Below are 14079 nucleotides of genomic sequence, written 5' to 3'. Positions count from 1 at the left end.
AGCAGTGCAACAGAGTGATAATTCTCACACAAGTCACCCGCCAGCACTGCTTAGTGTTATACCCTCTTATATCGATGGTGCACCACAATGTTCTTATAATCAAATCCACGACCTGAATAATGCCACTATGCTACCTGTTACCTCTCCTCTGGTGTACATCTTATGAACACACTACCGGCTGATGTCTTAGATCACGTCCCGGCTGCAAATCACAATGCTAATGTTGGCCTGAACTTGGTGCATGCTGTTCTTACAGAGACCCCTGCTACTCATGCCACTGCCTCCTTGTTAAAGTTCGCCCTTCTTAACACGCGCACTCTTCAAGCTCATGCAGTAGTGGTTGAGGACTTTCTCATGGTATCTTGCCCAGACTTTTTGCCATTACTGAATCCTGTCTGAAAAATGAAGCCATCTCTTCCAATGCCATTCTTGCCATCCCTGATAATGACAGTCTCTTTCGTGCTGATCGAAAAGACTGACCTTGGGGTGGGGTGGCCTTATTTGTCAAAAATACACCTCACTGTCACCAGGTTCCTCACGAGGCCCCAGATGATTGTGAAAGTCTGATAGAGGTGCTTTTGGAATCTTTTAGTTTCACTATCTCTTTTGTTGTCATCTATCGCCCCGCCGCCCCCAGGACGCTTCCCTTTTTTGAAGAACAACTCATTGGTATTTTAAATAAAATCACCAGGAGCAAGACTCCCGTCCTGGTCTTAGGCGATTTCAATTACTGGGCCGAGGCCTCTGCAGATACACCCACTGCCTCATTATTGGGCGGTCTTGGGAACGTTGGCTTCATACAGTACCCCTCTGGCCCTAAACATTCTGCAGGACATATCCTTGATTGGGTCCTTTCCCACCTCCTTACCGTTGCTAATCTCACGGTATCCCCTTGTTTCTGGTCTGATCACCATTTGATTTCCTTTTATGTTAATACTCCTGGCCCCCCTGCTAGGCTTGATACTATCCCCAGGTTATCTATTCAGTCTTCGAACTGGAAGAATGCCTCTCCCAAAAAATATCTTCCCTGCTTCGTGCTCACTTGGGCCCATTAGATCATTTTGAGAGGGTGGCCGAATTAGCTGACCATCTCATTACTTCATTGGAAGATGGTATTAACACCTTAGCTCCCATTAGAACCCGACAGGTGAAGAGTGAAACCATGAATAAAAACTGGTTTAATGACATTTTTCATCGGAGACAGGTGAAACAGTCTGCTGAACGCAGGTCTACTCCTACCACCTATGGGGTGCCCCAGGGGTCCTGCATCTCACTGTCTCTTTTTAATGTCTACATTATTTCCCTCTTGACATTGCTGGACGACCTGGGTGTCCAGTATACTAATTATGCTGATGACACTCAGGTTGTCATGAAACCTTCTGGCCAATATTCCCACAGACTTAGTCAACCGCAATGCAATCTATACGGCCATCCATGAATGTATGGATATCAACTCATTAGCATTAAATATGACTAAAACAGAACTTCTTATTGTGGCCACTGCGCCATACATAACTCAAAACTCTATCCCCGGAGTATGCAAGTTTTACTATGATCAATGCTGTCATCCCTGTGGTAAAAAAGGTGAATACCCTTGGTGTTACCTTTGACTCTGTACTAACCTTGAAGCAACATGCAGCGCAGATCCGGAGCTCTTGCGGTCTTGTTAACAAGCTGCTTGCTAACATCCGACCTTTTGTGTCCGATCAGAACGCTGCCATTCTGGCCACTGCCCTCATAAACATGCGCTTACACTACTGCAACAGTCTCTTGAGTGGCTACTCCGACTATCTTGTCCTCCCTTCAGTTAGCTCAGAACAGTGCAGTCCGCACCATTACTGGCATGTCCAAACGTGCCCATGTCACACTGGCTAGACGGGAACTGCACTGGCATTCCGTCAAGCACAGAGTGACCCATAAGATCCTCACTCTGACACACAAGTGTATTCTTGACACAGCACCTAAATACCTCTCTGCTCGACGCAAGCACTATACTCAGTCGTAAACCTTAAGATCTAAGAACTAACTTGGACTTGTACAGCCCCGTTTCAGACTGGCCACAGCAGGTGGACTTAGTACTGATGTGCGTGGCCTGACTGCCTGGAATTCTCTTCCGATGACTATTCGTACCGTCACCACGACGGATGATTTAAAAAAAAAAAGACTGACTACAATGTTGTTTAATAACCCTCTCGATTAAATTCCTTGCTTCTCTAGCAGGACTCCACTGAATCTTTTGACCCTGATCTTATTTTGCCTGTGGTCTTCGCCACTGTTTTGTCTTGTATACTTTGTGCGCCCTGAGGCCTGCGGGCGTGTGGCGTGATATATAGGAATTCAAATAAATGTACCTGCGGCCACGCTACCCTTGTCAGTTTTGTCCAGATATGACCGAGGCCTATGAATATTTTTCACATGCTTTTTTGTACCAGCCGAGTTGGTCCACTACTACTTTCCTTTAATATTCAGCATTGTGCACAAGCAATGGAGGTCACAACTAAAAACCAACATCAGCCTCTTTAGTCAGTCAAATTGATGTCCTCTTGGTGTTGCTATATTAAAACGCATCTTGAAAAACGCACACAACATTCTCATTTTATTTGTTAGTATTCACACCTCAAAGTCCTCTCTGCATTACTTTATCTATTGCAGGGTAAAAAAACACAAAAATATCCCAGTTTTCAAACATAATTACTCTCCATGAATTGCATTTATTCAGATTGTGCCCAGTCTACAAAGACAATGTTAAATACATATTTGTTTCTAGATTCCTTTTTAGTTTGGGCTATTAGGTGGCGTTTGAGCCACATATGATTTAGCCAAAAATGTCATATGAGATGTAATTGGTGGTCGGTTATTTGCCTATCCATTCACTGCCCATGGTCACGCTAATCCCTATGGCCATTCCCACCCAGTTCCTTCCCCTCCCCGCCCAAAACAACTCCTCATGGGAACTCTTTGCGTAATGGTAAAGGATATTTATACCGCGCACCATCACCACCGGAGTGGTCCCATGGCGCTCTAGCGGATTATCAAACATTGCACATGAAGTACCTGCCAGTGTTTTTTCAAAGCAGTTTTCTGAGTGTTAATGACATTGCATCTGTAAACATGCTGCTGGTGTAATACAAATGTGAGCACTATGTGTGTCCTTCAAGGAGGTCCAGTTAAAAACCAGAATTGGCAAAATCAACAGTTTTGGCTTGTGTATAGGCATTAGGCATTTGCCAAGCACTGCCCAGGTACTTGTACCGTTTTGCTCCATCGATGGCCAGTAAATACCAATACGGCAATGCCTGGCAAGTGCCTTTCTCATGCCTACACAAAAGCCCAAACTGAGGGTATTTCCAATGCTGGTTTGTTTTCCTCTTGACTGCACACACTCTACTCTGTGCCATCATTAAACATAAGGGATAATGACCCCCATCTGCTCAGTTTAAGTACAGAAACATAACATGCGTTTTGAGTTTGCAAATAGACCCACCAACCCTTCTGTGCCCTTACTGATAATTGAATATCTGCTATTTTGCAGGGCTGCATACAGATGGCTTTCATCGTTCAGCTCCTGTTCTTATTGTATTTCTTTTTTATCTACTCGTTTTCATTCTGATATCCCTTGCCTATTTTGTTCTTGAATTTCGTTATTACTTTTTCTCCCCTATCTTTTGTACTTATGTTTTACTTTTATTTTCGTCTGTTCCACCCCACGAATTCTTCTATCCATTAATTTTTCCATATCCCAGGAAGTTTATCAGCAAACCAAAAGTCTCATTATTAATATTCCTCCCATACCAATTAAATTTTATTTGGCTTTACAAGTAATTTGTTAAAACAGATTTGCCATGTGCAAGCTTACTTTTTGTTTTAATGGCGATCTAGTATTTGTTGTGTTTTTAAAGTTGTACCATTTTAGTGAAGAACGCACAATATATTACGAGATTACATGGTTGTCTCTTCTTTTACAGTTATCAGAGGGATCTGTGATGACTACAATTTGGATTTTAAAGCTTTCTATGCCTGGACAGGGTTATGGAATAGCTGTTTTCTTGTGTTATATTCATTGTTTAACTGCAGTCTACTAATGAAGCTTTTTAAAAGGTAAAATCTGTTTTCAAGAGTCTTTCGTTGATTTTTCGTCTGTTCACTTTCAGAGTAAATGTTGTGCTCATTGGTTTATATATAGCAGTGTGATCTAAACCTTTTTTAACCCTTAATATGGATACATCCTTTGTCATATTATGAACGTTTATAATCTGACAAGTCGAAGACTGCTTTCAAGTTTAAACTAGGGGTGGACAAGCCAACAATTATTGTGGCATAGATGCACCAAGCCATATGAAAGATCTACCGTTTTAATGAGCCACAAACCGTATTTTAAAAGCCCAAAGCATACAAGAAGTCAAACGCAAAACGGAGACTAAGAATGTTTTATGAGATACTAGCTGGAAATATCAACTTTCACTGCTTCTACCTTGATTCTGTATTGTAATACATTGATAAAATGGTGGCAGGGCAACAGTTTCTTATTGTAAGGATCAATAAACCTGAGAAGCGTATCCCAACAGTCCGTGCTCAAGACCAGTTTTGGTGCCAGGGTGGTTGAAAATAAACTGATTCCATGGGCACTGGCCGGTACCTACTGTTTCCGTAGTTTGGTGTTTGCAGTTTTATACTAGACACCATTGTATTACTATTATGATAATATATGGCATTTATAAAGCGCCTATACACAAATGTTTTAAGGCGCGATTAGGCAAAGGAGGGTGAACAGAGGGAGGACAGAGACAACGATCTTACTAGGCCAAGTGACCTTGAGATCGCACAAGTTCAGGGGAGGGCGAGAGGAAAAGTGCCAGGGGAAAGGGGAGGGGGCAGTGCAGTACATGGGATCAAACAATAACGAAGTGTGGCTAGCAGGTGAAAGGGTTAGTGCAGACGGCAGGTGTCAAAGTGCAGGTAGGGGTGCTGTAGGGTTACAGATACAGACACAAGTGCATGGGTTGCCGGGAGGCAGTGCGGGTGTGCAACTGGGCAGGCTATTGGGTGGGGTATGCCGGTAACAGCTGGTGCATGTGCATGGCTCTGTCACCAAATTTTAAATTGACGAACATTTGCTTTGCAAATGTGCCACTCAGGTTCTGATGGGACGGACACCCGGGAGTATGGAGAAATGGGGACTCTGGATTAGGAGTATATCTTACTTTCTGATTGTTGGACTGTTTATTTATTGTTCAAAAAGAAAACCTTACACAATCAATATTAAACATGTAGTTATTTAGATGTTGAGAAAATAAAAAAGGTGTTATTCTGTTGTGTAACCCTTTTGCTACCTGCCTGATCGCTACTAGAGACCGCAGGGAATGTCGTTTGTAAGGAAGCGATGGAAGACAGTCTTTTTCCCCCCTCATTACTTTATTTGAAATATTTAATCAACACATCTCAGTATCAGAACATATACTTCTTCTTGTCCACATATTAATATTTTAACATTTCCGAATATAGGCCAACACCCTCCAAACACTCCCCACCTCTGCTCTGGGTTATGGAAGAGCCTGAACGTTTGAAAAACGAAGCCTCCACTACCATTTCTCTTCCTTTGGGCTTCAGCATACAAAATCAAGTATTTACATTAAAGACGCACTCCTTGAATTCACACTAAGCTCACAGTGTAGCTTTGACTTTATAAATGGGTCAAATCAAGTGAACCTATGTTTCAAACAAAAGGAAAGCCATTCAATATTTGTTTTCAAAGGTTTTTTTTCAAAGGTTTCTCTTCTCCAACTGGCAATCTCTCTAAGCAACATTCTAATTTTAGTTTCTAGTTTTCTTTTCGTTTCTCCATTTAGACCAAAGCCGATATTTTCCCCAATAAACATTCTAGCACTGTCCAACTCGTCTTTTGGGGAACCAGAATGTATGAAACAGCTCATCATATCCAGGCTTGTGTGGGAATATTGGCCGCTCCAAAGACCGGAGCCCTGAAGGCATGCCCCTAAACACTCACACCAGAAGAAATGCAACCCGTTAGGAAAAAAAGTCAAGAGATTCTTGCAAGGATAACCAGTTCTAATTATAAAATAAGTGTGCCAGCATAGAACTCTGCTGCCCAGGATTGTTCTGAGCAAAAAGGGTGCAAGTAAGAGCTTAAAAGGAGACACAGCGTCATTCATATACAGTAAATACCTGCGCGGCTAGTTGGTGCGACTCTATACATGGTCGACCTACTCCATAGGGGATTCCAGGCCATTGGTCCCAGCACCGTCTGCCCGTCTTCAATGACGTGGGGTCAGCTGGGCTCATCCTCTCCAGGGAACCAAGATCAAAAAGACAATTAGCTACGTTACGCTAACAGTGTAACTCTATCATTATACAGGGCACCTGGCATGAGCCTAGGCTTTTACAGGGGGGAGTCTCGAGGTCACTCTAACCCACACACATTTCACTCATCCTAATTGTGTCTTCTGCCTTCCATGGCTTCCACCCTTGCTTTTGAACTATAATGTATCCCTGCCTGTACCTTGCATTACAATGCCATTATAAAATAAAGGTAGGGTGACCATTCTCTTAGATCTTTTATGGTCGACTGGTTAATGGTCGGTGGCCCGGGGTCAGCTGGTATCTCGGAATTCAGGGGTCTTGGGACTTGGACAGTTCTAGGGGGCTATAACTTGTAGTTGACTGGGTGGGGTTCGGAGGCTTGCTCTGGACTATTTGTGATAACACGTGCAGCAGGGCACCTAGCACTGTCTTGTGGCCTTGCAGGGCACATTCATTCTCGGGATTAACATATTGGCAACAATTTTACAACAAAGGAGAGTTCTTGTGGAAATTAGCAGTGTGGGTCTCATCGGCGCTAGGGCCTATTCAGATTTCTTCATCAGGTTTGTGGCCTGTGTCTAATGCACGCCTTGCAGGCCCTATTATTCGACTATAGCTCCAAAATGGCATCTGCTTATATGCGTGCATTAAGTCTAAACATCCAAAATTTGCATGATGATATGACCATGCAGGGCCCCTTAGTAGGCCCCCCCACCCGGCACATCACAGGTCTCCCATTGGGACTCGCCTCACCCTGAAATGCCTAGAGTTGAGATGGGGTCATTCCCTTCCCAAAAGACCTGTGATACATGCGTCCGTACACTAACCCACCAGACCTCCACACTTGCCGCTTGAATTCTCCTGTGGCCTTATTTTGCCAGCCAAGCAGCTCCTTTGTACAAAGGCCAGGTGGTCAAATTTGTATGTTAATGTAGCAAAGTCGGCAGCCATGCTGTTCTCTTTTTTTAAAAAAAAAATGTTTGCTGATGGTTTGTTCTTGACCTTTTTAGTGATTTGGTTGTTTTCACCTCACAAACCTGCTTTGTTTTTCATTTTGGGGCACTGGTGAGGCAACTCTTCTCTTGCTCACTTTCTTGTATATGCATATGAAAGCCGGCTAGGCACACTTCTTGAAACAATGTTCTAATCATCTTGTGTGGCTTCAATGTGAAAACGAGCCCTGCTGGCTTGGGGGTATCGAGCCAGTTGGGGTAGCGTGAGGGACACATGTCTTTTCCCTGGCCTTATTCGCACGATCTTTATATATCCTTGACAGGGCCAGTTGTCTTCATAAACCATTTTTTAGTCACTGTGCGGGCCATGACGCTAGGTGTGATGGTTAGTCTGGATTGCCTCATTGCTTCAGTTTACATGCTCTCATTACCTGCCTCGCTCTTTGCTTTAGAACAGCATTTCCTTTGAGATTTACTCCCCACCGCCCCCTCCACCTCTCGTTATGACGAATATCCGGAAGCTCTGCACCCTGCAGGGATTGCAGCAGGCCGAGGGCCATGTCAAACCCACCAAGGTGCGACTCGATTGCCTTGGGATGAAACAATCCACTGAGGACTGTGGCTCTTACCATTCTATATACATTCAAAGGCGCTCCAGAAGCATGCTGCTTAACACTACACCTTCTCCCACAAAGGGGCTGGGCGAAATTGTGAAATGCGGTTTCCACCAGCTGCGGAAGCAAACTCTGTAAGATTTCGATCTGTTTCACCGCCCCTGATTATTGAATCTCGCAAACCATCTCGTGTCATCTAGAAAACCGAGCACAGGTCGAAAAGAGCGCTGCATGAAGTTTCTCGTTACTGCTGTGCAAACCTAGCACGGGATCGAAACACCACGCTCCACCAGGCGGTATTACAGTGGCGGTGGAACCATAGTGACGATTGCAAAAAAGATTGCAGGCGGTCCTCTATCGAAAGAACACGGCATGATAACCTGTTCAGTGGTTATTAACCACCAGGGGAGCTGCTAGGTCTGGAAAAGACCCGGGGCTAAGCTGATGTCGGAACTGTTGGGACTGGGGGCTAGCTAGTCTTTTGGCTGTAGCTCCTGAGAATCTATCCGGGGCTACAACCAAAAGATTAGGGGCTATAGCCCCCCCTAGCAACGCCCCTGTTAACCACTTTGAGAGTTTGCAGCCATAGTGCTGATTGCGCAGAACAAGCAGCAGCGGGTTCCAGTGTGGATTCTGCACTTTTCGATTCATGGGCTAAGGAGCAACCGGATCAATGCCATTCTACAGAAACCGCTCAAAAGAAAATTAAATTCTGAAAGGGTGACATCTCGAAGTGGCACTTCATCTTCCTCTAGAAAACAGTGTCATTCCTTCCCCTCCAGGGTGTGGCTTATGATTTTGTAAGGGGATTCATCTTAAGTTTTCCCTTCCCCACTAGCTTTTTCACCCCATAGCAGTCGGAGAAATGTGGGCACCATATAGTTGATATCTTCACCGAGGTGGACTGGTGGCTTTAGGGTTTGCTCTGGTGGTGGAGCCAGGCCCACTGTGCTTCAAGTAGGCAGAGGCACATATTAAATCTTGTAGAACACAAGCTGGTTTAGCTTCAGGTATACCTTGTAGACTTCACCCCTCCATCAATGTTCAGCTCTGCCTTCGAGCATAAAAGCCATGACGTTGGCTTCCTCCGCTTCGGCACCAACACCTTTCTGAAATATGTTTGTTTCCTAGAGGCGTTTTCTGGGATGGGGCAGGTCTTTGGGAATGGTGATTTGCACCCACCTGGGATCGGCTCTGAAGATGTGGAGCCCAATCCTGAGCAGTTCTATAGTCAGCATGAGCATCTCACTACATTGGCTTCACCAGAGATTGATTTAATGCTAGCCACAGCTTCTGAAGAAACCCCCATATGTGATTCCAAAAGAACATTGCCACGGCTGTGGAAACTCTTGTTGACGCCTGCAAAGCCTGTCATCCAACTTGACTTTGCCAACATCATCGCTGTTTGCTGTCCCCTATTGCAGTACGGCTGGGGACCGGGAACTAGCCAAAAAGCATTGCCCAGTTTTCTTGGATGTGGAACCTTTGTAGAGGCACCCTACAGCTGAGAAGCCTGGTGGTCTGGAGGCTTCAATTGCAGCTCCCAAATCTCCTACCTTTCCTCCTTTGTCCCCAAACAGGGAAAGCAAGAAACTTGATTCTGTTAGGGAGAATTCTCTCTTTAGGCTGAATTTCCTAACCTAGTGAGTCCCCCAGCAGCTTTGCTGGATTTCTGGAGTTTGTTTTTTTCTCCTGCCAAGAGTGAGACTCCTTTTTCTCCCACTCTTGGACATGATTTATGGTGTTCCTTTGACTGTTAATGTGTTTTATGGGCTATGGGGTCCTTTACTCCATAGGGTCTCATGTGTTTTTACTATGTGTGTTACACAGCACCCTCCGTGCAGTGACACAGGGGTGTCATAGTGACACCCCACCATAGACTCCATACCCTGGGACTGACTACTGTCTCCCAGGGCATGTAAAGTCACCATTGACTTTACTAGTCCCAAATTATTAACAGAAACCAGTACAAACCATCATATTGTGGACATACTGGTCGGGGCAATTTGATTACCCCGGGGTCTGTTAGTCGAGGGGGCACGTCTCCGTTCCCCCGATCGAGTTTTGGCTGGTGGCAGTGGATACTACTTTTTATATTCGACCGCGAATATATCCCTATGGGACTTTACCCTTGTTCGAGGTTACCAACTTTAATTATTTAATTGTCATAGCCTCGAACATACCACCGGTTTATTTATTTAATATTAATTCGCTGGTTGGTATTTTTTGCCAGGACTCGATTCTAAAATGGCGTTTGTGTTCTCTTCTGTGACTCCAACCCAAGTCGAGCCCTTTGTTCCACTTTTTGGCGGGCTTCTCCACAGAAGCCTCCAAAAGTGGTGCCTCTCTGTCTGGGTACCACAGAGGGTGTGGGAGGGGGTTTAGGCACCCTGGACTGAGTTACCTTGGTAACTCAAGTCGCACTCTTGTGTGATTGGCCCCGGCTCACCACTTAGCAGGTTTGATTGACAGCTAGGCTGAGTAAATGGGGGTGTGCTGCATAAAAGCAGGGCTTTGGGGACTGGAACTTCAGAAGTCGCCACAGGACCTGAGAATCCGACGAGGGAGAAGCTGAGCCGACCTACCACGACGACACCATCGGTAGAGCCCTGCGGAACCGACTCGCCACTTCCCGACGACCGAGAAGATCTTCCGGTTGGAGTGGCTTCTTCCCCTGACTGGTGGGCACAACCAGTTTCCCTTCTTCTCTTCGCACCCCAGACCGGCTTGTGGTCGAGTTGCCCGTGCGAAGCACCCCGGCAACCGGATAGCCACTTACCACTGGACCGCGAATCAAAGGACCGCTCCTTTTACCTGAGAAACTCTGCGGCTGGTTTCTTCCCTGGAAGTGCAACGGACTCCCGTCTTCCTCCCCGAAGAGATCCTCTCTTCCCCCGGACGAAGCACAGACTTGCATCCGCTGCCAGGAACAACTGCCCCCGCTGGAGTATTCTCACCACTTTAAGGTACTGTGTCTGCCAGGCCCCCCTTTTTAAAGATTGCTACAAGGTAATAATAACCCCTTAACCTTCTGGACTGGGCTGGCCGCCTTGACCTTCTAACTGGTCCCTTTCTTTGGTCCAACTCTTTTTGAACCTTTTCAAGACTTTTGTGCACTGCAACCGTGTGACCTTGGACACATTTCGTTTGATCCTCTTAAAGTGGATCCAGCCTACTGAACTCTAACTTCACGGTTTTACTTTGCCTTCCTCTCTTGTTGTGTTCTTGTAAAAGTGTTGGGACCTGTTTCAATTTATTCTCTGCTTTTCTCTCCCTTTTAAAACGAATTATTAGAGTGCCATCTACGTTAAGCGCTCACCGCTGTCTGAAAATAAATGGGGCTTTACTTAAGACTTGACTAATATTCTTCTAAGGGAGTGTATATCTTTTAGTGACCGTGTTTTTGAATTGCTTACTATTAGTGCCTGTGTGTTTTTCTAGATGTGGTTTTAAATAAATAATTATATCTCTTTTACACCAAGCCCTGGTCAGTGTTTACTTGTTCTACTTTGTTCTTTTGACCTATTGTGAATACTCTGTATACTGCCTAACTCTTCTTGAGGGAAGTCTGACTGCTCAGCCACAGCTACCAAGTGAATCTGTGTGGTACAGACTGCTACCAAGTGGGTTTACTGCCAAACACCTGTAGTCTTGCAGTGGTCCCAGAGGGAACTGCACAGGTTTCTGCCTAACAAAGGTTCCAAAAAGGGGCCAAAAGTATCCCTCTGGCATCTCACTGTAGAGTGACGAGTGCAGTGTAAAAGAAACCAGGAATTTCGCTGTGCTCCCCTGCACTGTGATAGCCATTGGGACTGATTAGAGCCACCAAAACAGATGATCTCAACAAGGCAGGTGAGGTTAAAAGGCTTCACTTGCTTCAAAATGTCAGGACGGGTACAGAACAGCAAAAGGTTTGGGGGTTCAATAGATGTCGGTCTGCGGAGGCAATCAGCAAAAAGAACGGATTTCCTACCGACCGATTTCAGTACAAGCTCTTTTCATTCTACCTAACGTGGCACACTTATCAAGAACAGACTACGATCAAGGATGTTGCATGGCAATCACGATGGAAGTTGCAGAAACTGATCCTTTCCGATATGTTCTTCAATGTAATTGCAACGGACATGAACAAGTACCTGTACTATGCCTACTGAAAATGTTGGTTGTGTATGCGTTTCCTCATCATCCTCTAGTCCCCAATGTTCTGCAGAAATTCCCAGCCTCCATTGACCACGAAATCATTGGTTCTCTGACCACCTTCTTACGGTATGTAGACCACTTCTTCTCCCCTTCTCCCAGATTTTCTTCACCAGCAAGACTGTCGGAGGATAAACCTGGGTCTTATCACGGCTGCCAGGAGAATTTCACTTAGTCACAAGTCAAGGACAAGTGGCTGAGGTGTCCTCATTTGTTGTTTCAAAGTACTCGGTCCTATGCAGGCTTCGAAAGACTTGTCATCTTTGTTTTCTACTTCAGTGGGCGGTGCAGGTCTTCTCCTGTACCAGGGACGTCATTTTACCAAAATGCCAGGTGTAGTGTAAGTGACATCACATGACCCTTCACCTCTGATGGCATCACAGGAAGTGATGTCATTTGACCCCACCCCCAAGTGACATCACAGGAAGTGATGGCACACAACCTTGCCACTAATACAAGAACACAGTTCTCCAGCATGGGGTCTGGCATGGATTCACATGCTCATGAATATTCCCCGTCAGGCTGGGAATCCTCAGTAAAGATAAAATCAGTTTCACTTCTGAACTGTCTTTCTCCTAACAACCAATTGGTGGTCTCTGGCTAATACTGCCCCTGCCAATGACTGCCCTCTACCTAAGCCCCTCCTCTGGCAGCCATCCTCGGATTTTTGTCTGAAATACTTGAGGCAGGGAACTTAATTTCAATCAGTGGGTCAACAGTGCCTTCAAGCCTGGCGCAAGAGGCATTTGCCTCACTCTTAGCATTGTTCCCTATCTTCAACATGGCCTCTATACCTGTAGCAGATTGAACTACTTAAGCCCTGCCTCCGCCGAAGCTCTCGCTTCAAAGCAGATAACGCTTCGTGATCTCCTGACAGAACCTGTCAAAAGAAGAAACAAGTCAAAGATATTAGTTCCATAGCAAAATCAACAGAATAGCAGAAAAACTTTAAAGATTTAGCGAACCAAAGTTATGCAGGAATTTTCCTCAGTCCGCAATAATATTCAAAGTCTCTGCATCTCCTGTCAGCTCTGTCGCAGCCGCAGCATTTCTTGCCTCAGCAGCCTTTGTCCACGGTCGCAGCGTATTCTTCCGAATGTTTTCACAGCAGTTCCCTGCATCATCCGAAGGTATTTTCTTCCACAGTTTCTCCGAAGACCTGCAAAACAAAGTTATTTAATGAATGAATTAACTTGTTAAAAGTAAAGAAAGATGTTTCATATGTACTTGCCTCAAGGATTTTCTTCGCTTATTTTTACTGCGCTTGTTTCTGAAGGCAGCTATTACTCCTTTTTTTCGATGAACTGACGTAATTTAATTTTTCCTTAAACGAGTATAGCTGCAGCCTTACCACAGCCTAAGCCCTTGTTAGGGAACCACAAACCTGCAAAGGATAAAAGGAAATTCTAACAAAAGAGATCTCTCCAACGTAGGGACCATTTCTAATTTGAACTATAAACAGTTATTATTCTTACCAAGAGACTTTGCTTTGATACTTTAAAAGAAGTTTTGGACGCTATACAGATAAAAGGCTTTCAACACCATTACCCACTCAGAATAAGTCACCGAACTAACGCGCCCCTGTAGAATACAGGATGGAGAGCTCCACAAAATAAAAGCACAGGTGAGAAGGGAGGGTCATTTTCACGGTACACTGTATCACAGTTATCAGTTTGTGAATGGGTATTACAATAGTGGTTTGTTATAATTGTAATTTCCACAGAACTAGTGCCCAGACCACAGGTCCTCAGCTGAAAAGGCATTACGCTCCCGCGGAGACTTAAGGTAAGCGTTAGTGCATCAGACAAAGGCCCACACTTCCATCGAAGTAGTGGCGGCGCCCTCCCGAAGACCGCTGGGGTGGAAGTCCTCTTTCCAGCCCATTGAGAAGACTCTGGAGAAGGTGATGCCCATCATTTCACCGAAACTGTCTCCGATGGTGGCAGAGAAGGGGGGGAGGGGGCACAGTAGTCCTCCAGGGCACGGACATTTCCTCA

The 14079-nt window shown here is 45.1% G+C and overlaps 1 protein-coding gene across 4 annotated transcripts in view; it reads left to right on the top strand.

Annotated features, from left to right (window-relative positions):
- Nucleotides 1-14079, top strand: part of SLC4A11 (solute carrier family 4 member 11) — a 1288767-nt gene that overhangs the window by 746106 nt on the left and 528582 nt on the right. For all 4 annotated transcript variants that reach the window (XM_069632247.1, XM_069632248.1, XM_069632246.1 and 1 more), the window contains exon 12: nt 3966-4098. In XM_069632247.1, coding sequence (XP_069488348.1) covers nt 3966-4098 — 133 coding nt within the window. The remainder of the gene's footprint in view (nt 1-3965; nt 4099-14079) is intronic.

The sequence above is a fragment of the Ambystoma mexicanum genome, chromosome 6q (assembly GCF_040938575.1).
Source record: "Ambystoma mexicanum isolate Mex_15411 chromosome 6q, UKY_AmexF1_1, whole genome shotgun sequence".
Lineage (NCBI taxonomy): Eukaryota > Metazoa > Chordata > Amphibia > Caudata > Ambystomatidae > Ambystoma > Ambystoma mexicanum.
Note: the sequence above shows the minus strand (reverse complement) of the source record. Positions and strands in the feature narration are given on the sequence as shown.